The sequence below is a fragment of the Macrobrachium rosenbergii genome, chromosome 23 (genome assembly GCF_040412425.1).
Source record: "Macrobrachium rosenbergii isolate ZJJX-2024 chromosome 23, ASM4041242v1, whole genome shotgun sequence".
Lineage (NCBI taxonomy): Eukaryota > Metazoa > Arthropoda > Malacostraca > Decapoda > Palaemonidae > Macrobrachium > Macrobrachium rosenbergii.
Window position 1 is genome coordinate 30,009,876 of NC_089763.1, and position 24,830 is coordinate 30,034,705.

Sequence of the window (24,830 nt, forward strand, 5' to 3'; positions counted from 1 at the left end):
TATATATATATATATATATATATATATATCACAGTTTCTTCATCATCATATATATCATTTTATATTAATCCGCGAATGGACAAGACCTTATATCATCACTTTCACAAATAAAATGTTCATCGTGGATATGAGAAAGCTAATTTTGATTCTCACTGATCAGATAATTAAGAAAATGTGAGTTGGTGGTTGGTTTAGACGAAACAGGCCTTATGCCAGCAAAGGGCGCTTACCATAAAAGTGATGCTTAATTGACGTCCGGTGATAATGCGAGTAAGAGGCCTGGTGTGGACCTCTGGAGTCTTTTGACCAACAGAGACGACAAAAAACAATATAAAAACAAGTAAATTCAACGACTGTCAAATGAAAAATGTATATGTATATATATATATATATATATATATATATATATATATATATATATATATATATATATATATATATATATATATATATATACCTCACCAAGACAAGTCAGAAAATGCCCTGATAGGCAAAATACTGATTAAGGAATTGGAGGAAAATGAGTCTGAGAATTAACAGGAAAATGTCATGGAAGCATTGAATTTGACGAAGTTCCAGAATCCACACCGATAGTTTATTGAGTTTTTAAAGCTATGTTATGGACGCATTTAGCCTTTAAGAACGTATATAACATTTACAGATATCTAATTGCCACCACTAAGAGCGAAACCAAATAATTTAGCAAAGGTACCCATATAGTAATTTCGTATGGTCCTGCGCGTTTTCTATAAGTCCGTACAAGAAGAAAACGTGTCAGAATATTTTGGGAAGCTATACAAAATTCTAACGACTAACTACAGCGTTTCCCTCGAATACTTTCCATATAACTTCGATCTAGTTGCAGTCTGCGTCAATTTATTGACAGAAAAAGAGCCTCAGTCTTTATCAGTCTTCTGTCTACTACTGTTATGAATTCTGATCTACGCATTCATGGAGGGCAAAACTTGCCATTTCATGATTCATTAACAGCAAATCCGGGGCAGTCCAGGAGACGAAATCCCTAGACTGGGTCAAGGTGCCCAGATCCATGTTGGGCACGACACGCCATACTAGAAGGACCTAAGTTAAGACTGATATATCCCAGACTCATATACAATTCAAATTAAAGTTCCCATGGAATGGAATGGAATATAAAATTTAGGCAAAAGGACCAAGCTAGGGAACCTATGAGATCATTCAGCGTTGAAAGGGAAATCATGAATTAAAAGGTTTGAAAGGTGTAACAGGAGGAAAACCTCGCAATTGCACCATGAAACATGGTTTACATGAAATGGAAGAATCGTTAGTTACACTATTAGATGGTTGAGAGCTGTTGTCCACTGCTACTCATAATATGCATCCAGAACTTAGCCTTAATTTTACGTCACCAACCTATAAAGTTTTACGAATGGTTAAAATGTTTATGCTGAGAGTATTATAATCTTCGCACCATTAGTCAAGAGCGAGTTTCAAGACACTCCCATGGTTAAAAGGAATCTCATCACTTAATAGTGGCATGAGAAACCAATATATATCTGAGAGCTCATTTCATTTCATTTGGCATAAGAACAGTAAAAATGTATTTTGGCTGGAATGAAAGTGAACAATTTCCATGTCTATCAACAATGTGTGTATGTGTAATGTGTGTGTAATTATGTATTCCTATGTATGTCTGTTTTTATGCATTTTTACGCATCTTATGTTTATTTTGACTTAATATTCTTATTTAAATCTATACTTATATACTCTTACCCTACATTTCGGTACTTTTGTTTCGTCTATCCTCTAAAGATAAACCCCCGTAGGAGGATAGTGCCGTCAGTGCACCTCACGCGGTGCGCTGTAGACATTACTTGAGGATCTTTGCAGCGTCCCTTCGGCCTCTAGCTGCAACCTCTTTCGTTCCTTTTACTGTACCTCCGTTCATATTCTCTTTCTTCCATCTGACTTTCCACCCTCTCCAACAATTGTTTCACAGTGCAACTGCGAGGTTTTCCTCCTGTTACACCTATCAAACCTCCTTACTGTCAATTTCCCATTCAGCACTGAATGACCTCATAGGTCCCAGAGCTTGGCCTTTGGCCTAAATACTATGTGTTCTCAAGACAGACATAGCTAGTCTTGCTCTTCATGCATACATAAGAACATAAATTACCTCACTAAGAAACAATGTCATCAAGGATAGAGAGAGCATTCTAGTCCATAAGTTTTCAAGGTCAAAGGACTCGCCTTCACAAGCTAGAAATAATGGTGAACGAGGGTATTACGAGCATCGAAAAACAATAAAATAAATTGTCACAATAAGTAAAAAGCCACAATATTGTATAAGAGTGATTGTATTTTTCCAAAGTACAAAACGTGGATACAAAAAAAAAGTTGGCTGAAGAGTTGTACAAACGGTCGAAAGCTTCCCGCCCCCTTTTTTTCTTAACCCTTTTTCCGTATTTTGGAAAAATACAATCGCTCATATACAACATTGTGGCTTTTTCCTTATTATTTCCGGTCACATTATAGTGATGCACCATAGATTGTCGTGATACTACGAAAATTAACTAAATACGTCAAAAAAAAAAATATAACAAAATCACAGATGAAAGACTAAAACTTCAGATTAAAAGGTAAAGTTACTAAAACTTGAGCTGCCGAGAGTTACTGGCATCGGCCCATTACTTTTTAAAATCAAGTGAGCAGAGTTGCAAAGGTAATTACTCTTGGACCTACATAAAAAGAACTTTTTAAAGGTTTCTATAAACAAATTTGGTTGTCTAGATTCTTTTGACATTATTTTTATTTTGCTGAGTAAAAATAATGTCAGACGGAATGAAGCCGAACGAAAGAAAAAAAATTACAAGACAAATGCTTCAGATCAGCTTCCTTGTGAATTTCCTGACAAATTGGCTATCTGGTTTGTTGTAGCTGGTTATACTGACCACCTGTTCCTCACAGTGGAGGTTTGTGGCGTGTACGTTATGTGTGTGTGTATGTACAGTACGTATGGATATATATATATATATATATATATATATATATATATATATATATATATATATATATATATATATATATATATATATATATATATATATATATATATAGGCTAGTGTATATATTTAACAAAATCTACTATATTGCCTAAACGACTATACGTCAACATTTTCTCACTGTTACTGTACCTATTCTACACATAATCAGTCGAATATGCAGTACTATGCCCAATTCTGTTATATAAAACATAGTAGCACATTATCCCGCCAATGTTTCCAGATGCCTTAACCGCGCACTATATATACCAGACTGACCAGTTCTAATCCAAGTTACATAACGTCGAACGTTCCGGGATTTACAGGCAAAAACAGCTCGGTGCATTGTGTTTCGGAATCCAGGTTAGGTAACCTGGCGTTGCTAGGTGAAAACCCTTTGGGAACGCGTGACGTGGTTTTAAAAACTTCAAGATTAATACTGTTACAATAAATGAATTATACGCCATTATCTGCTCACGTTTAGCAAGTTTAAGGAAGACTAAAACAGAGAAATTAGAATATTTCCCGAGTCATTTAAAATATAGCTGCTGAACATGTCCTTCGGAATTTACCCTCTGATTGCCGTGTATGACTCAACTTTTGATAACCTTATCAACTGGGTTCCCGTATCACATTATTCCGGGCCGCTGCATTATCATATCTGTTTAAAAATGCGGAAGTGAGTGTATTATACTCCCGAGCATTCGTGCATTTATATTATACCGTAAATAAACTGCCATTATTCTCTTCGGTTCCTAAATGTAAATTTTCGTTCCTCGTTATCCTGGATATCCAAAATTGATTTTGCTCTCCTGAGCGCAAACCGCTTATCTTGAGCAGTGCGTTTGATGCTCCTTATCTCCTATTACCGCAATTCGCCGTTATCTCTTCTGCCGCTAGAAATAAAAATAACGTGTAAATTATGATTCTTGATCATATTTAATTATTAGCCACGACCTAAACTAAGACCTGCACGGCAAGGGGAAATAAAATATATAATAATATAAACAAGAAAAACTCTTGGTCGCTAAGCACCGCAAGATAAGCTCGTCACAACAACAACACCAACCATGGAAGAAGCACCAACGCCGACGGCACCAGCCCAGGAATCCCCTTCGCTGGACACTGCCGTTTACGTATTTTCCCTCTTTGACACGGGAGCCCTGCTATTCCTGCTGGTTTACTATGTATCCTTTCATTTTTGCTGTGTGTGTGTTACTGGTGATGCGTGGTAAGCGAACTTCTCCGCGAGCGTAGGGCAGGCTAGGACAGCCAGGGCGGCGATCGTATTTACATTAAAACGGAAAAGTGAACGGCTGTATTTGAGGGCCGTGTGGCGTTGCTTAAACAGCATATAATTATTGGACACAAAATGCAATCGGCCGAACGCGGCGTCGTAAGCTTTACGCACCGGTGAGGTTTCGTAGGTTGAACGGTGGCCGCAGGGAGTCGAGCCTACAACATTACCCATTCCAGTATTATGGTAGCGATCGTCAGGTTGTAAGTTTTACAGATTTTCGGCATCATTGGGCCCGATAAGGAGACGAGTAAAGCCTGTGCTGCATCTTGGGTTGTGAAGCATCCTTTAGCTATGTAGCCTAATAAGTAATAGGGCCTAGTAGGCTATGATAATTGATACTCGTAAATTTTTACTTGAATACCAATCCTACTCTCAAAGGCGTGAATGTTGAAACACATGGTTTCCCCAACAGCTTATTATTTGTTATGCATTTTTGGCCATTAAGCTAATGTTAATGCAAACCAATGGTTTTTGCATTTCATTTACCCTAAAATTGATGAGTCATAGAGGTACCGTCATAAGGAACTAAAGTTTTGGGCGGGGTCAAGTTTAAAGTAGAAAATTCCACCAAAAGGGGTGGGGAAATTTTCTATTAAGTACAAGAGAAACAAAGTGAAAAACATATGGTTTATATATGAAGGAATCACTAACAATGACAAAAAAAGGTAAAAGGCATAAAAATGTTACTCACAACCCTTGTAAAAAAAATAATTGTCCTGGTACTCAGAGGGATACATTCTAACCTAACCAAGGATACTGCCACCTCCTACCTGCCTAGGTTACCCCTATTAACCTTGCAGTCATTCAGCATACTACTTACCTTAGGCTTAGGCGTTTGATGGCTGTAGTTCATGAGTAGCAGGAATCTATCTGATCATGCTCTTTGAATGGCAAAGTGGCGGAACAGTTTGGCAACTTCATGCAAAGAGAAAAGTTATAGGTGCAGAGTTTGGCTTGAGACTTTACCCTTGCAACAGCGCCTCAGTATCTTATGCATTATTTTTCTAGTTTTTCTCCACATATGGTATACATTTTTTCTTTTCAGTATTTTCACTGAATAAAAATTTTCCAGCTTTCATTGTTTACTCTTCATATGGCTGTTGTAGTTCAGTTCACTTCTTTCTCTGCCATAATCCTGATAAAATAATAGAAAATTAATTAGATCTACATTTTCAATAAAAATGCGATTGAAAATTCACCCAGTGTGTCTGTAATTGCAACTGAAACTTCCCCCCTTGTCTGTGATGTTGTTTTAATGTAATGGATTTCAATGGAGATTCCTGTTTGAGAAGTAATGTTATATATTTCTTTAATTTCTCTTATCCATTTTATGCATATTTCTCTACTTTAATTTCAAATTCTTCTTGCTACTTATCACTATTCCACTGACTAGTTTTGGCTTGTATTTTCTATCTTTGTCATTTCCTTTATTAGCTTTAAATTCAGGTTTACGTCTTGCATATATTTTTTCCACCTAGGGTAGTTTATATACTGCAGCTTCCTGTTTACTAGTTTTGTCTTCATAGAAGATGTTCCTACCTCTTCCCCTTAATGTAACAATAGTTGTGCTTTATGTAGCACCCATTTTCATTTGGTATATACTGTACCAAATTTTCATTCGTCGGCATCTTTTCAGTGTCAAATTTTGTCGTATTGATTGCATTAGATACTTATAAAATGGAAGGAATTTGGATACCCTATCATCACTTGAGGTGAGATTTAGCTCATTTTATCATTAAAAAAAGATTTATGAAGAGCATCAACCTCACCTCAACATCAGGCTTTTCCAGAAAAAACAATTAGAAAATGCGCCAAAGTTTCTTCAGAGCAATCGATCGAGTTTTCTGTACAGCCGCTACAGCGAATAATCAAGGCCACTGAAAATAGATCTGTCTTTTGGTGGTCTCGGTATAATGCTGTATGAGCTGCTGCCCATGAACTTTAACCACGGCCCAGTGGTGACCTGTCCTATATTGCTGCCAGACGCGCAATTATGGCTAACTTTAACTTGAAATAAAATAAAAATTACTGAGGCTAGAGGGCTGCAATTTGGTATGTTTGATGATTGGAGGGTGGATTATCAACATATCAGTTTGCACCCCTCTAGCTCAGTAGTTTTTAAGATCTTGGGGCAGACACAGACAAGGCCAGCACAATAGTTTTCTTTTACAAAAAAATAAAAAAGGCTTCCTGGAATACAGTACCTGAAAACCATATGTAATAATATTTTAGGAAAATTTCAACACGACAGTGCACATTGGGAAAACATCTTGTTTGGTGGCAAAAATGTCTGGAGTCTGAAAGCACACAGGAATTTCGTCCAGAGAATTTTTCAATGTTCGTTTTGGGAGATGTTATTTTTAATATAATGTTTATGAAAAATGAGAAAATCGTGTAAGCACCTTGAAGTCTTCCAACCATTGTGCTCCTTCTCTTACTTCGTTATGATGTTAGTGTCATTACATCATTTTCCAATGTTAGTGTTATACAGAAGGGCATAAAAATTAAAAATTTTGCAGCAGTGCAGGTGTTTAACTGGGTGCTTCATACATCGCAGACTTTTGACAAGAATTATGTAAAGATTCAAGTGCTTTTCCTTAACACAATTCAGGTTATTACATTGTCGGACTTGGAGTGTGATTACTTGAATGCACAGCAATGCTGTTACAGATTAAACATTGTGAGTATATCATAACAGTGTTTTTGTTGTAAATTTTAACTACAGATAGGCCCTGACTTATGACCAGGTCACATTCATAGTGATCACCGGTCAGCTGATATAGACAAAAGTTGATGTGTATTAGCTCTTTAAATTGTTTAGTTGTATTCACAAACATTTGCCAGATTAATATTTTCCATGTTCTTTGTCTTCCAAGTGTTCATTAGTCCTTTTATATATATATACTGTATTAGTTTTCATGCTACATTTGCAAATTTTAATAGCTTTCCACACATTTTTGATAAAATTTAATTTGTAAGCGCAGATGAATACAGTTGACAGATCATATGAGTTAGTCGAGAAAACATGCCATGCCATTTTTTAAAATATAATAAATTAAATTAAAAAAATACTTTGACCCAGGGTGGCGCTTAAATGTTTCTCGACTGATAGCCTCCATGTATAGGTTTCTGTAATTTCTTTTCTGGAAGCTATTTGCATTTGGATCTTCTTAATATCGTATATGACAAGAATTGCTATGTATACATGTCAGTATTTGGCTTCAAATGTTTAGCGATAACCTCCAGTATGGGTGAATGATGGCAGCCACTGAAAATTAATCATGTTCAAAGGAGCTGAAAGGAAGTGTACCATCAGTGTATTTAGTCCTAGCTAGTTATATGAGGATTACTAAAATGTATTCTAATTTTGGACATTTTTTTTCCCAGTGGGTGATCCCAAAACTTGCTGCTCACCTCCTCCTGTCCGCAGTGTTCCTGCTTACTGGTCATTATTACCTCTTCCTTGCTTCGATACCTTTGGCAGTTTACATCATTAGGGAGTGAGTATTGCTCTACATTTTTTTTCCGTTGTATTTTGAAGATAAAGGAGAGACATCCTTCTCAAGTTTCCAAAAGTTAGACGTCTGTAGTTGTATTTCCGTATGCCTCCTAAATAAGAGGAAAAGCTTGCAGAGTCTGCAAGAGGAGTCCAGTTCACCAAGAGGGTGAAAACATTAAGCGTACTGTGACAAGAAATGACAGTTAATATAAGGTGTGATGTGGTAAAAAGCTACAAGCCTGGAAAAATTTTAGGCTTTCAAAGATTCATTTTTCTTAGTATTCATTTAGAGAATGTTCTTCAAAGTGTTGCCCAAACAAGAGAAAATATTCTTCACACTGTTGCCCAACAAAAACTGATTTAAAGATTGTAGTTCAGCAATGACATTTTCACAAACACCTGAGGGAAACAATTGTAACAAATTGTTCCCCAAAGTTTCGGTGTACAGTACAATTTTCATTCAAGTATTCATTGTTATATATCACTTATATAAAGTCATATCCTGGTAATCTTTTTCAGTCCCCAAATTCCTGTGTACAATTTTCTTTTAAATATTGTTATTTATCACTTATATAAAGTCATATCCTGGTACTCTTCTTTCAGTTCTAGACAGCTGAAATTTCGTTGATTATCCATAATTTGTTGTAGTCTTGAAGCAATGAGACCTTTAAGAACATTTTATTGCCATTTTATTTGACAACGTTAATGAAACACTTGCTGTTGTGGAGATTCCTTGTATTGCCTTACAAAAGAAAACTTTCACTTTTTAGGTACGTAAAAGTCCCCAAGGGAAATTTTGGAGTGTACGACCCAACTGAGATTCATCGGATGGGTCAGCTCAAAGCACATATGCGTGATGCAGTGATTGGTCTTGCCTATTATTTGGTCTTTTTCTTTATCTACCTTTATTGGTAAGTATTGAAATTCCATGCATTTGAATAATAATAGAATAGAATATAGAATTTAGGCCATAGGCCTAGTGCGGGGCGTATGAGGTCATTCAGCGCTGAAATGGAAATTGACAGTAAATGGTTTGAAAGTTGTAACAGGAGGAAAACCTCACAGTTGCATCATGAATCAATTGTTAGGAGAGGGTGGAAAGTAAGATGGAAGAAAGAGAATATGAAAGGAGGTACAGTAAAAGGAATAAAAGTGGTTGCAGTTAGGGGTCGAAGGGACGCTGCAAAGAACCGTAAGTAACAATCCCATTTCAAGAAAAGTTTCCAGTCCTTTCAGTATTCATTTAATACCAATCTCCTTTATGCTCTATATGAAGGTGTAAGAATTTATATACATTCACTGCAGTCAACTCTTCACCTTCTATAAGATTCAAATGGTACTTTTGTGCTACTTTAGTCTGACTTTTTTTCTTGTTAGGCAGCTGGTAATTTTGGTCACTGAATATTCTTATTTATTGTGAATGCTGTAAACATCAAAATTATACGATTTTTTGCTGTAAGCTTGATAGAAAATACCTCCAGCACCAGTGGTATTGTTAACATTCTAATTTCTCCCCGCAGTTTCCTCACTCATCTCCTCCGATCAAATCCCATCCCGAAGCCGGACTTTGCAGACGACACCGGGTTTTAGGCCATAAGCAGAGGTGGTGAATGGTTACCTGCCTCATCCTCAGTCCCTTTTCCTCTATGAAAGAGGAGGCAAAGCATAATCGTGGGATGATAGTTTTCGAACAAGCATTCCAGCCCCACGAGGCGATAGAATCTTTCTAGTTACGGCTTAGCTCGTTTTTAATTTTGCAGAAATGCTGACCCTAGTCAGTTTATGCTTCAGTGCAGTGAAATATAGTACTTTTAATATTTTGATGATATTTAGGGATACAACTTTAACTCTAGCTAAAATAAAGTGAAGCATGTACCTTTTACAGACTTTAGTGCAAAGTTTTTTCCATTTTATATGGAATTCTATAGGGTTAAATACTGAAGCTTTTACGTAAAGAACAATTCATGGAATAAACACATAGTTTCCCCTTGGAAAAACTGTTCAGTATTTCTGTAAATTAGTGTTTAGTCTTGCATGGTCTAGTCTGCTTGAAACATTCATTGCTTTCTGTATCATTTTAATGAGAAAATTGTACTGTATGTTCATTTGTATTACTGTATCCTCGTTTATTTTCATGAATGCCGATTTCCTTTCTACCTAGTAAATTGTTGTTAATTTCACACAATACAGAATCAGGTGATAAACTATTGCTTTTACTTTTGATGGCAGTGGGAATGTTAAGATACACAGTAAATTTAATTCAGTTTTCGTTTTAATTCAAGCAATATCTTTAACAGTGTTTTGCACAACTGTCTTGTGTAAAACCAACAGTCTGACCTTACACGAAGAATTTGTCCCATAAATTTTTTATTTTTATTTATTTTTTTTATATTAAAAGCTAGGACAATCTTTGAAAGACTTTTCATGTCGTTCTGTCCAGATTTTCACTTGCTTTCTTTGCTTTGCTCCACTAGGAATAATACTGCTTGTCTCTTTTTTTTAATCCCAAGGAAAATACTGCTAATATTCTCAAGTAAATGCCACCTTTCTTCCTGTACTTCAAGGAGAATTATATGTTATCTTCCTTCATTTACTCCTTAGGAAACATTTTTAAATTTATCTCCGGAAGGAAGTGTCACCTCTATTATCTTTATACACCTAAGAACGTACCGTCTTCTCTTGTTTACTCCTAAATAAAATGTTGCCAAGATACAGAGTAAAACGAAATGTTTACCTCAGTAACATGAAAAATGTAGATTATGTAGTTTGTAATGCTTTGGTGATAAGTAGGAAATAGGCTAATATTTAACTTGGTACGCAGGGGAAATGTAGGTTTGTACGTCAGTTCACTGCAAGAGAATGATTGAAAAGTACTGAATAGACCAGGTAAAAAAATTAAATCTCATGAGGGATATTTTGAAGGTTTGTTGGTGGTGTTAGTTTGTTACGTTTCTCAGTTTTGTGCAAACTAGTTTACTACGTTTTTGCTCTGCATCTATATAACGAGAAACATCGTTCTTTTTAACCTCTTGGCTACTTCCATTTAGTTGTAGGCATAAGCCAAGTCTGAGAAATCCAGTAAATCTGCCCTAAGATTTAATAATCAAGCAGTAAGGTCTACCAGTAGTAGTTTTCCTCACATGTGCTAATGTGCTACATATGCACATTACATTATAGTAACTCTTATCCATTTCTGTTAGCATATATTTTCTTGTCTGAATATCAATAATATCCGTTTGCTGTTTAAACTTTTAATCTTTTCATTTCCCACATCTTGGGCAGCCCATATTAATACCTGTGACGAATTGCACAACTTTATCTTCTTAGTAACATCCACGCAAATTTTCTGTTCACTGAGCATTTAATCTTCTTTATACTCATATTTGAAGCCTTGTTACCCCCCAAGACTAACAGAAAGCTTGTAAATGCTCGTAATACTGCCACTTTACGTGAATCCCTGTGAAATGTATTAGTTTTTTGTAAGAGTTAAACAAAGGTCTGAACGTCTTATGTCACCAAGACTGAATTGCCTTTTCTATTGTGTTGTCATGAGGCAAATAAGGTGCATGTTGCAGCTGTAAACCCGTATGTTTCGTTTCTCCCTGTCGACTTCCAGTACACTATGAAATGCGTGTAGCTAATCTGAAAAAATGAGTAATGCAAGGTATTTAAAAATGATACAAATATTTTTACTTCCATGTGCTGTAGTTTGTTTTACTGTTACTCATAGATTTTTAAACAGGTTACGAATTCAAGTATAGAGTAATGTTATTTTTGCATTAAGGAATTCAGAAGAAACTAGCTCATTAGGAATACTATGTATCTTCAGGGAAGTAGTCTTGTCCTGTCCACAATTAATTGTTTACCTCACTGATACTGTATTGAAAATTATTACAACCCTTTGTTTGTTTAAAGAAAGTAATAAATGTGTAAACTATTAATAAAGAATTAAACAGAATATGGGACTGTTCGTAAGGCCTTTGCATTTTGAGGATCTTGTTAACCATTCATATATGTAGGAGACACTTGCATAGGCTGGCTCTTGGATATGTGGTTGCAACCTTTTAAAGCAAGTGAGAAATTTTGTCATTCAAGATCTCATGCAGTTATTTTCAACCACAGACTTAACAGACAAGTTGCTAAGACTTTCGAAGGGTGGCTGCAGACAGGCAAATTGTTTGTCATTGACAGCAAAAAAAGATAGTGTCTGTCCATCATTTGCAAAATTTGTGCAGTGGTATGAGCATGAAGCGACGATATCTACACTTTCCACTGGACAGTGGTAGTGTATGGGCATGACTTAACAAATCTGATAGCACTACAAAAAATGTCTCGCTTATGACGTCGGAAGCAAGCACATCCATCAGACACTGTCGGACCATGTATACACACCCTTATATAGCAATGTTGCATTTGTCTTGGTAAGCTGTATCAGGTGTCTCTCTGTGACCCATGGCAGGGGCATTAGATTCTGTCTCTTTGGTCATTAACTAGTGTTGATGTCTCAGGTTTATACCTACGCGATATCGGCCGTTTATATGGTGACCCATAACTGGTGTTCCAGTTTGAGTAGCCTGCGATGGATGATTTGGCCTCAGGTTCCTGACTGTTAGTTCAAACTCTCTGGCTCTTAGGCATAAAACTGGGTAACCTGTTGGTGTGCATTTTGATCTCTCCTGACATAAGCCAGTAACAGTTTAGTTCATACCGAACCTTTTGAGGCCACAGCAAATACCCGAGCTTCTCAAGGGGCATGACCACAGCATTTCAACACATATCACAGTTGCTTTCAATAAGGCCTTAGTGAAGAATTCAATATGAGAGAGAGACAACAGAATTTACTTGCAGTGCACATCGCTGTTTGTGTCAATCTTAGTTATTTCACCTCCAAACCGGAGTAAGTATAGAATCCACAAACTTGGTAAATTCATAGCAAATATATAACCTGTATATTCCAGATTTGATAAACAATAGAGTAGCTAAGAGATACAACTACTTTTTCTACCAGTGTACACAAGCAAAGATAATGGGGACATTCACAAACTACATACAAGAAAATAACTATCGAATTTATTAAAATTTTTCCCCAGTGCACATCAAAATACTATCCTACCCGCTATTCTGTTTTTTCCTCTTGTCTGCTCAAAATACTAATTCTTTTTCAGGAGGCAAGGGTGAAAAGTAGGTATTTATAACATCCTCTGCTGACACTTCTGCTAACGTGGCTGGTTTCCACGCGGGCTTGTTATCTCTGTCAACCAGCACTGCTCTGACACCTGGTGGTAAGGAATAATTGCACTTTTATTTCATTTAGTATTAAAGGTTTGTCACATGGCTTTCAATTACCTTTAAAAAAAAAGCAGTAATTATACATATTTACATGTTATTAGTGCATACATACACATAATTCAGCACTTAACTTGATGTGACCAACAAAAAATCATTACAAATTGCAATTCTGAAAGTTCTCAAGTAAAAAGCTTATGAACTGTAGTATTATACATAATGGCTATACATAAAATTACAAACTGGTTGCAAGCATTGTAAAAAGTTGACAGATGGAAGTTAAAGGCGGGATTCACAACCCGATTAGTAGCTGACAGGCTTAGGTAAGAGGTTCCACAGGTATCTCATTTTAGTATGACCAATATTCACTTCACAATATAAAATAATGCAGAAAACAGTGTCAGGAAATGTAAATGATACCTGATCAATAACAAAATGGATAAGATTGAGCAGCTTGTGAGATTTTAGAAATATCTTCACTAGCTCTATCATACAAATCAATATCTGCTGGATTCTACATTGGTAGATTATTGACCATCACAAAGCGAGTGGTCGACAGTTCACAAAAGCTCTATTTTTTACTGCGGGCCAAAGGAGTTAGGAAAAAAGGAATTTAATTAATGGTTTTTATTACTATGAAATATCAATTGTCTACGATCTTCTGAAAATTGTATAGTACGCCACATTTTACAAGCAACTACAACAGTTCATTAGAATGACATTCCTGGCTGTCTATAACCAGGCAATGAGTATAGATAAAGCCTCCAATACCCTCAAACAATGAATTAAAGTGACTTTTCAGAACATTTTCCCACTCATAAGATTAAAAGATCAAGGAGAAAGGGAATACTGTATAATAAAACTTGGACCAGGCAGAAATTCAAACGGACGATATTCATTTTAAGAAGAAAAAAGCAACGCCAGCACATTAAGGGTACATGGGACTGTCACCATACACAGGATATTCATATTCCATTAACTCCAAAAGGGGCTTCACCACTATGAAACACAATACATCGAGCAATGCTCGGTGCTAACGTTATACCATATCATCAGCGAAAGGCTAGTATCTAAAGAAGTAATTCCTCCTCTTCAGACAGTGGATAAAAATACTCTTCTACTTTCTCTGCTGAGACTTCAGCTAAAGAAGCTGGACTCCACGAGGGTTTATTGTCTTGGTCAACCAACAGAGCCCTCACTCCTGCCATATAACATGAAATAGGTCGTCATCAGATTCCAACACCTATCTATAGTCAATGAAATCAACCATAGTTGTCAAATTCCATCACTCATCAGTATCTACATTACTGCTGCTGCCTGGCATAAAAGGAAATAATTATATCTTATATACAATACACAACTCAAATCATTTACAGTCAGGTATCAAAGGAAATTAGGTTGTGGTAAAATCAACAGCTGTTGTTGTAAACCAAACAAGAAATGCAGTTACCCAATGCAGTGTTGCCAGATAAAAAAACAAATGGACAAGAGAAAGGAAATAGGATATTTTAGAAACTTAAATAAATCTTAACAGTGAATGTTTCACATTCTAAAAATGAGCTGTCAAAATAGTAAACTCTGCAACTTAGAATATTAATGTAATATATAAAGCATGGCCTCATTTTACATATTACTAACCAAAAGCCATGTTGGGTCATTTTACTTATTACATGTACTAACAAAAAGCTTTTCTATTTTAAGAAGTTCTATTTACTATTAAAGAATGAGTGCTTAACTTCCCTGTATACATACAGTATATCTAGTAGCACTACGCCACAAACTCAAATTTTTCTCGCCCAGACAATACAAATATACAAGCAGTCCCCACTTACTGGCGGCATTGGTTACTGGCATTTCGGTGTTACAGCTCTTGGCTAGCAACGTCGTTAAGCAGATTTTCAGCTGTGCCAGTAAGCGGTTTATCGGCATCGGTAAGCTGTTTATCGGCGCCAATAACCAGTTAACAGCGCCGTTAAGCAGTTTATTGGCGCTTTTATTAGCGATTTTCAGTTATCAGCAATTTTCAGTTAACGGCGCTTGGCCAGGAACGTAACCCCCGCTGTTAACTGGGGACTGCCTACAGCCTAATCATTAGGTCTACTTTGACAATACAATACAACATGAAAGCGGAACTTTCCTCACCTAAATATTTACAGAACCAACCCACTCAAACAATTACTGTACTTTGTTAAGGGAAATTACTATTCACCACCAACCTTCCTTAAAATCATGTCCTTTAAAGATACGGCTAACAATGCGATGTTCCATGGAAAGACATTCTTGTAGGGTGAGGTGAGCTCCTCTCTCTATCTGCTCAAATGTGACCTTTAAAGATGTCGGAGACATTCTGCTTAGGGTCTTGATTTGCTTCTCTGCCCATTCGGAACCATCCTGTAAAACATAATTCCAAACTAAATGAACACAAAATTTAGAAGTATAGTTTGGCACCTAGGACCTACAGATGTTTTAAACAACGAAATAGATGTCAACGCCACTAGCAAGAGGAATGACATTTACATTTTAGTGGAAAACATGGATGTTACATAAAAATTATGTACATTGCTTATGAATAAAAGGGTCCTTCGTTCCATCATCAGGGTCTAAAATACTTTCTACCATAAATCAATATCTAAGCCTCTAAATTTCAACTTCACTCATTATTTGAAAACTCTGAACACACATCAGATATAAGTTTGACACAAGACCAATTTAAATTCTCACTTTTTCCAAGTTGGAAATTATTTCCTCAACACTACCACCAGAAAAACACTTTTGGATTTGGGGTAAGACTGGCTGCAGGGAGAATGGCTCATTCTTACTGAAGGTCGATTCCTGCAATAACAAAAAGAAAAAAGCTCAATACAGTACTCAGTAGTCTGGTTAAACTTTTCATTACCTGTACTTAAAACACTCATGCCTTGTAAGCCAGGTAGCTGTAGAAGACATTATCTAACACACAAGTTATATCATAAACAATCTATAATCCACCATCATTCTGCATAAGAATTTACACTAGATATTTTAAGAGATAAGAAACCTAACATTTCTAACTTGTACATGAATGTGAGCATCAATTTAGTGGATAGAAAAAGTCTCACAATTTGAAGAAAAAAATCTAACCTATTATTATTACCTGACAACAAGAGCTACGTATTTTCGCCAATGTATACTTATAATGTTAACTTTAAATTAGTTTGAATTTTATAATTCCCTTTCTGGAAGATGGGTGCCTCTACGATACAGAGAAAAGGGGAAATTATTACATACCTCCTGGAATTTACCTAACGTTGACTGAATGTCTTCAGGATAGGGAGAATCCAGTTTCAAAAGCTGTTCCTCTAGTTCACTAATTCTCGACGAATCACAAACATGTGTGGCAACACCAGCTTTGAGAACATCACGTCCTTTCAGCCTGTGCCCTTTCAACAAAATTAAGTACATTATCAAGACAGCTTGTGCCCTTTCAACAAAATTAAGTACATTATCAAGACAAACATAAAATGGTATTAATAATGTTTAGAAGCTATGGGATCAAGGTAACTTATCTGGATGCCTACAATTTCCTTAGAATATACAAATGTACAGTTCACATTTCAATAAACTTCAAATCCTTAAAGATTTCACCATAGAGTTAAAAACATGGCAATGCAATTGTTGTGAACAATCATTCGTGATAATTGCATATAAAAGTTACATAAACAAAGCTATTTATTTCCAATTAAGTCTCATCCTGATAAAGTTATTTCCACAGGGATTTTGATACATACATCTTTTGTGAGGTATTCTAAGGCTGAATACCATCTACCTCTGAAAAATCTGTTATATTCAGAAAATTATTTGGGCATACAAATCATTAATATCTTTAAAAGTTTTATGTGTAGCTAGATCACATTTTTTCCCAAAGTTTTCCAAGGATTGCCAAAATATCTGCCATTTTTATGCCTCATCCTACCACCCCAAGATACTTCCTGATTGCATAAGGATTTCTGGCATGACTGGTAAAGCAATTACTTTCCATGGTATATAGCCACTTTGTGAAGTTTTAATTTCTCATTACCCTTACAAGATGCTCTACACAGGAAAAAGACTTCCCAACTATATATCAAGTTAGTTATCCTTCACATCTTTCTAGCAAATGGGATCCCTCTAGAAAATCATTAACACTTCTATGCCTTAATTAATATAATCAATGGTATTGAGTAATATGTACTGTTTTATCCAAATCAATTTCCTTATGGGGTACAAAAAAGATATAACCTTGCAATAAAAAAAATAGAAATTTGTAAAACAGTAATGGATGCATTACTGCTCAACTTTTACAGGTAGTACATCAGATTTGGAGATCCAATTACCTTTAGATTTTCAGGATATTTAAAGTTTTGCCTGTACCACGAGTCAGCAACCATTTGGAGAGAGCGGGCCAGACAGCTATGCAGTCTCGGAGGAGGGCCATGATATCAAATTTACGGTAAGGATCGCCGAGCGCCATACACTAGGTAACAACTGTTAGATATTAAGTGTCCAAGTGTTAAGTTGGTGGGCTGGACTGAAATCCCTCGTGGGCCAAAAGTGGCCCACTGGCTGGGGGTTGCTGGCCCCTGGCCTATACCTTGCCTCCAAAATGAAGCATACAAAATGTACGGTATGCAAAAGCTCACCAGTTAGTGCTAAGTACATGCCAAGACGGCCGCCAAGCCTTGGAAGGAAATGTGATCCACCCACATCTGGAAAGAGTCCAATGCCCGTCTCTGGCATGGCGAAGAGCGTCCGTTCAGTAGCAACCCGGAACTGACCATGAACAGAGAGACCTACTCCTCCACCCATAGTAATACCTGAAAATAAAACTGAACATCAAAATTTTTCAAGCACATGGTACATAATCGTGATCAAGAACTTGAAAAAGTCTACTGAAAACAACTTCCTCATCAGCAGAGAATCTACTTTTGAAGCTTTGCAAATCCTAGCATTTCCTTAAATTATATATCTGCAGCTTTTAACGCAAGAAGAATCTATGAGCACTGAAGTAGCACTTATATACTACTCACTATTCTCTATCAGTCTTTTCATCACATTCTTCAAACAATTATGTCAAAATCTCAGGCAAGTCTTACACAATTGTGACTGATTAAACAAGCTCCTGTACAGCTCAATCAACATTAAAGGGCAAATGAGATATGTCAGCTGGTATCGGAAAAAACACAGGTTCCTTAAATTTACATGGAAATGCTGATAACACGTAATTCAATTATATAAAAGACTGAGAAGCATTCTCTGGTATAGAAACTAGTGAAATGAAATTATGGTATGGTACTACCATTATACACCTTAGTCAATATTCTTCCATTTTACACTCATTTACACAAGTGATATCACATGCACCTTTGACAAAAAATGGTAGAACACTATAACTTTTCAGCAACGTACATAACATAACACGGAAAATCATTGCGAACTACACATCATTTATGATTATTATTATTCAGTACCTTTTTTTTAAAAAACAAAGGAAAGAAACCATCTGGATCTTCTCCAGCCCAGCTATCAAGATTATCCAAAGTTTTCTTAACATCCCTGGAATAAAATGCAAATTTTGTAAGAACAGGTTCAGCATGACGAGCATCAAGGAGAAGGACATCCTCAGCTGACTGGTTATCTTCAAAAGCTCGATGAAGCAGTTCAACCTTTTCCCGAGGGCCAGTAACCAATCTACCATCATCTGTTAGTAGTGGTGGAATGGAAGACGAGCCTGACCCAAAGATACCTGATGTCAATTTGGTCCTCTTCAAGGAATTATTGTAATTTCCCCTGGCTGTACGGTAAGTCTACTCACAGCACGGAGAGACTCAACAAAAATGGTGTAATTTTCATTTGAACAATTTTGTCTCCATGCATTTAATTTGGTCTGTTTGTCATGTTTGTATTAACAGTAATTCTACAACTACCAAAACCAAATTGACCAATAGAAGAATGTGGTAACAAACCAAAAATAACAAGTATTATACCATGATATACAGAGCACAACCATCTTAGTGAATGGCAACTTTCTGAAGTCTCACCATTAATCTGTCATTGTGACAAATAAACAGGAGTTGACTGATCAAACAAAATTCACCTTAAAATGCCAAAAGGTTATCAAAACATTAATCATGTAAATAAAATATAATAATAAAAACTCACCATCGATTAGAGCAATATATGGAGTATGAAAGGTACCAATAAGGCAGTTCAAAATGTATTCTTCACGGAAAAAGTAATTTCCAACTGCGTCTTCATCCTGTGCCGTGTCAGCAATTACCCGGACATCGCCACCCGCACAGAATGCCTTTTCACCTGCCCCTGGAAGAAAGTAAGACTGAATGAAGCCCTAACAACCACAATGTCACGTCTCATCCTTCCACACTATGTCATGGATCAGTATGGAAATAATGGAAAATTAGTCCAGAGTCAACATCATCTGATAAAATCCAGATCTCATTACTAATTACTAACCTTTTATTATAACTAAAGATTTAGTATTTTCCCATTCTTTCAGAGTTGGATATATTATTTTCATCATGTTATAGTTAAACGCGTTCAGGGCCTTCGGGCGATTTAGAGTTATAACGCCCTTGTCTCCAATCTCTTCCAATATTGCCTCGGGAGCGGTCGACATTCTCCGGTATTTCAGTAGGTGGGAAGAAACTCCGATTCTTAATCTCGATGATATGGCTTGGATGAGCACCATCCTGTCACGAGAGAAATGGTATTGAGTGAATTGGGTCGCATATAGCCTACAATGACGCATACATGTAACAACTTATATAGTGACTACACAGATGGCCTATGGAATGGAATGTGAAATAGGCCTATATAATTTAGTCCATAAGCCAAGCACTGGGACCCATGGGGTCATTCAGTACTGAGTGGGAAATTGAGAGTAAAGAAGTTTTTCAAGGTGTAAGAGAGGGAAAACCTGGCAGTTGCACTATGAAACAATTGTTAGGAGGTGGAGAGTATGAAAGAAGAAAGAGAATATCAACAGAGGTACAGCAAAAGGAATGAAAGGGGTTGCAGCTTTGGGATGAAAGGACGCTGCAAAGAACCTCAAGTGGTACCTACAGTGCACCACGTTAGGTGTACTGAAGGCACTACGGCGCTAAAGGAACAGGTAGTCTATGGAGATTAAAGTCACCCACAGGATACTTAACAGACTGAAAGGGATCTTTCCTAGATAGCGACCCCCAAGGGTTTAAACCCGGTATGTATCCACCTTTGCAGCGTGTTAGGTACAAGCCCAGTGGGGATTACTGTAAAACCATAAACAAAAGACTGTAAATATCATAAAGATAATGACCCCCAAGAAATACTAGTCCCAGATAACGACCCCAGAAAACCCCTTGGAAGTCGCTACCTAGGAAAGATCCAACTGAAAGTTCCCAATACAGGATAATACCAAAATATTAATTACAGTGCTGTAAAAAATACAACACATTAGTCATTAACCAGATACAGAGTCCACTCACATTCCTGCTACTTTAAAATACATAACTTTACTTTTTTTTTACATTTATATAGACCTAATGGCCTACCTACGCTAGCTTAAGTTGACTAAATGGGGGTTAAAGTGTAGCTTAATGTCCTGTCATGGAAAGTATATTGACGTACAATGAAGTGTAATTTTATAAACTTAACTTTTGTATAAACAGTCTATAAAGAAATATTACTAATTGATGTACAAAATGATAAGACCAAAACACTAAAATGGAATATTTTGACCATGGCATGACAAATACACGTTTCCATCTTAATACATGTATTCCACTCCAATAAACTTTCACTTGTTTATATCTAGAATATTAATCAAAACATGAAAAATTCCAAATGTTACGGCTATTCACACGATACGAAGAAATATACGACACCAAAGTAAAAAAAAAACATATAGGCCTACATGTCACAGTGCTTAATAGGATTTGTTTAACAAAATGGGAGTTCTTCAAGAATGAAGGATGGCACAGAATACACTGAATTTAGACCAAAGGCTAAACGCTGGGACTTATGAGGTCATTCAGCGCTGAAGGGGAAGTTGAGAGTAGGAAGCTTTGAAAGGCGTTGGTAAAAAGATTATGAGCAGAGGTACAATAAAAGGAATGAAAGGGATCGCAGCTACGGGCCAAAGTTACGCTGCAAAGGACCTCAAGTACTGAACTGAATACTGTAGAGAATTTACGCCAAAGACCAAGCGCTGGGACCTAGCCTTATGAGGTCATTCAGCGCTGAAACGGAAATTGACAGAAAATAGGTTTGGAAGGTGGAATAGAACCTTAAAAGTAGGGTAAATGACGGTACAACAGGCCTATGATTGATTGATTGGTTATGAACTTTAGGTCTTGAAGACCAAGCGCCAGCACCCATCGGGATTATTCAGCGCAGCGATGAAGATGAAACATATAAATTAATAGTGACGTGACTGATAATAAAAAAGATGAATGATAACGTACTGTACTAGTAATATTCAGTGTTACAATACGAACGTAAAAAATGAAGAATGATATTAGATAAAAGCCATAAAAAATATATATAAAAATTCTAATTTAAAATACATTATTAATATATAAACTAAACGTGACAAATCTTTAATAAACATACTAAATTACATCTAACATACTGTACTAGTAAGATACAGTGTTAAAATATGAACGTAAAAAATGAAGAATGAGATTAGATAAAAACATAAAAATATATATAAAGGCGGTCCCCGGTTTAAAATTCCGTTCTGCGCCCAGCGTCGTAACCTAAAATCGTCAGAAACCGGAAAATCGTCGAAAATCGTCAAAAATCATTAGAAAACCTTACTTTAATGCTCTGGTATTGAAACGACGTAAACTGCATCATTATTGAGTTTTACATCAAAAACCTTCAAATTATGATTATTCTGCCGTTTTGGGGTAAATTTCTTCCGTCGGATCGGGCGTGACGATGCGTCAGAACCCCGAACATGCGTATAAGTCGGGAAAAAATTTCTGATGAATATATTTGAAAAGCGTCGTAACCTCGAACGTCGTAAGTCGAACCGTCTGTAAACCGGGACTGCCTGTATATAAAAATTGTACATTCAAAATAAATCTGGTAATTCTAAGCCGGCTGTCCGCTGTGAGCTAGACTATGGCAATTGACGTTTTCTGATGTTATTTTACTTGCTTCGAGAATTTAAAGTAATATTTTGTCGTCCGGCTGTAACTAAACTGTAATTGACCTTTGAAGACTTCAATGACTTGAATTACCTAACGCTGGGTAGGTCTAAGCCGGCATTCCACGCGCGAGCCCACCAACCCCCTCCATAGCTAATACGGCAAAATTGTAACCAGTAAACACCCCACGGCAATGCGTTAGGTTGGATTTTTAGGGGTGTTTACTGGTTACAATTTTGCCGTATCAGCTATGGAGGGGGTATGGGCTTCGCCGCGAATGCCGCTTAGACCTACCCCGCGTTTAGTAATTCAAGTCGTAGAGTCTTCAAAGGTCAATTACAGTTTAGTTACAGCCGACCGACAAAATATTACTTTAAATTCTCGTAAAGCAAGAAAAATAACATCGGAAAACGTCAATTGCCGAGTCTAGTCACCACGCTAACCCGGCTTAGAATCAATATATAAAAGATATAAAATTAAATTACCCGAAATCTCAATATATAAAAGCTATAAAATGAATATGACAAATCTTTAATAAATATACTGTACTGGTAAGATTCAGTGTCGAAACATGAACGTGAAAAATGAAGAATGACATTAGATAAAAACCATAAAAAATATATATATAAAAACTTTAATTAAAAAAAAATTCCAAATACATAAAAATAAACGTGACAATAAAAAAAATTCCTAATATACAAAATAAACGTGACAAATCTTTAATAAACATTCTAAATTAAATCTCATTAAAAAAACCAGACTCTCCCAAATTAAGTTCGGACCACGAGTCTCCCTCAGGGCTAGACCTAACCTTACGTAACCCAGGCCTAAGTCAAGTGATTACCTGTCATAAAAAAATCAAGAACGGTCTCTTGCGGGGAAAATGTCCTCTTACGCAACTAACGGCACCTAATCCGACCTATTAGCCATAGCCCAGCAACGGCTTCGTGATTAGAGATTAGATAGCGAAATGGCGAAGAAAAAAATACATCGGCATCGCCATTCTCGTTCCAGTCCATTCTTCACTGAATGAACACTGATATCATTCTCTTAACTTACACAAAAAGAACACAATACTCTCTACTGTACGTTAAACGGGATAAAATTTAATATCACCTTCGTTAAACCAGCGAATTAATTAGGCGAAGATGCTGGGAATCGGCGTTTTGTCTCTAGATTTCTGCTCCTCTCCTATGCCAGCTGATTGGCCACCTGCGTTCGAACGTGTGGAAGCCGAGTTTATCTTTATCCCTCTTATTTCTGTTTGAATATTATCGCTGCTTTTTTTTTGTATTAATATGCGTCTAATATACTAAAAGTTTGTGTTTAATTAAAAATTATCATCTGGTATTGTTCCTCTAAGAAGATTCGGCACGATTATTTCATTTTAAGGAAGCCTTTCGAACACCGTTTTCGCGTTGTTCTCAAAGACCGGCAGATTAGAACAGGTCTGAAATAAATAAATGATGATAATAATAAAATAAATGGAAAAAACATCGGCATAAACAAAAACGTTTTTAAGAGTAAATCCCGAATTTGAAACAAAAATGCATTAAAAAAAAAAGACCAAAAAGGATACACGATATGTTATATAACAGGGAAAAATCTGATAAACAAAAACACCTTTGAAGAATGTCTGAAAAAGAGTTTGCATGATTGGAGAAAACTCGCTTACCATTAGCTACCATGGGTAACGCGTTTGCTTTCGTGCGTAATAGTTATATCAAATTACTATGCATAACAGTTATATCAAATTACTATGAAAGGAATTAGGCTGGTGATTGAAATCATGACCTGGAAAACTAACAAATACAACACTCGGTATTGGTTTGGATATGAATATACCGGTGATCATTCACTTAGGCGTAATGCTCAGGTACATTTTATAGTTTTATTTCAGTATGCTACCTTGGTTTTATGTGCCATAGGCTTAATTGTTTATATATATATATATATATATATATATATATATATATATATATATATATATATATATATATATATATATATATAATTATTCATTGACTATCTCTAGATTTTCACTTCCCAAAAGTTAGTTTGCCAATAGCTTCGTTGTATCTCAACTCCATTAATCTATACCCATCCCCAGTTTCAGTACATTTGCGTTTAATAACCAAAACGGTGTGAAAGCGAAGATTAACGGTGAATTAAACAAAAAACAGGCGATATAATTGTAGGATACCTCGCTTTGAAACAAACATATCGCCATATACAGTACGTTTATGTATTTGTGGAAATCTGCTCATCCGCATATCTGAACACCAGGACGTAACTATCGTGCTGGTCTACTATATAAATAAGATCTTTAAAAGGTCTGCATTTATGCGATTTATTTTGTACTTTTTTTTTTTTACTTTCATTGAATCTTCCAAGCAGAATAAGGCTTTTTTTTTATTCTAAGCAAGATAATGTACGTTTTCTCATTTTTGCTGCATTTTTGTTTCGGACATTTGCATAATTAAACCTTCAAATCTACGTGTTTTCATTAATTGACTTTTTTCTACCTGTGGCAATGTTCTACTTGGTAGGTTACG

The 24,830-nt window shown here is 36.2% G+C and overlaps 2 protein-coding genes across 5 annotated transcripts in view; one reads left to right on the top strand and one right to left on the bottom strand.

Moving 5' to 3' along the window:
• Hibch (3-hydroxyisobutyryl-CoA hydrolase) overlaps positions 1 to 23,541 on the bottom strand; it is a 233,242-nt gene extending 209,701 nt beyond the window's left edge. The window contains exons 1-9 of one of the 4 annotated variants that reach the window (XR_010856875.1): positions 23,392 to 23,541; positions 19,595 to 19,830; positions 19,283 to 19,441; positions 17,764 to 17,937; positions 16,373 to 16,524; positions 15,827 to 15,937; positions 15,322 to 15,496; positions 12,933 to 13,095; positions 5,141 to 5,455 (exon numbers count right to left, since the gene is read on the bottom strand). Coding sequence is in view for 3 of the 4 variants with exons in the window: in XM_067125503.1 (XP_066981604.1) it covers positions 12,962 to 13,095; positions 15,322 to 15,496; positions 15,827 to 15,937; positions 16,373 to 16,524; positions 17,764 to 17,937; positions 19,283 to 19,441; positions 19,595 to 19,829 (1,140 nt within the window). In the remaining variant the exon portion in view is untranslated. Of the gene's footprint in view, positions 1 to 5,140; positions 5,456 to 12,867; positions 13,096 to 14,150; positions 14,307 to 15,321; positions 15,497 to 15,826; positions 15,938 to 16,372; positions 16,525 to 17,763; positions 17,938 to 19,282; positions 19,442 to 19,594; positions 19,831 to 23,119 lie in introns of those variants that run through there. The other 3 variants (XM_067125505.1, XM_067125503.1, XM_067125504.1) reach the window with 3 other exon arrangements.
• Positions 3,713 to 11,777, top strand: cnir (cornichon-like protein). Its single transcript, XM_067125506.1, has 5 exons — positions 3,713 to 4,207; positions 6,932 to 7,000; positions 7,708 to 7,820; positions 8,590 to 8,730; positions 9,340 to 11,777. The coding sequence occupies exons 1-5, from the start codon at positions 4,091 to 4,093 to the stop codon at positions 9,407 to 9,409; spliced, it is 510 nt and encodes a 169-aa protein (XP_066981607.1). The 5' UTR covers positions 3,713 to 4,090; the 3' UTR covers positions 9,410 to 11,777.
• Positions 23,542 to 24,830: the final 1,289 nt, after the last annotated feature.

Bases quoted from the DNA above. Each gene is read 5' to 3' on its own strand.
- cnir (XM_067125506.1), top strand. From the start codon at position 4,091: ATGGAAGAAGCACCAACGCCGACGGCACCAGCCCAGGAATCCCCTTCG. The intron at 7,821-8,589 runs GTGAGTATTGCT...TTCACTTTTTAG, and splicing joins GCAGTTTACATCATTAGGGA to GTACGTAAAAGTCCCCAAGG. The intron at 8,731-9,339 runs GTAAGTATTGAA...TTCTCCCCGCAG, and splicing joins TTCTTTATCTACCTTTATTG to TTTCCTCACTCATCTCCTCC.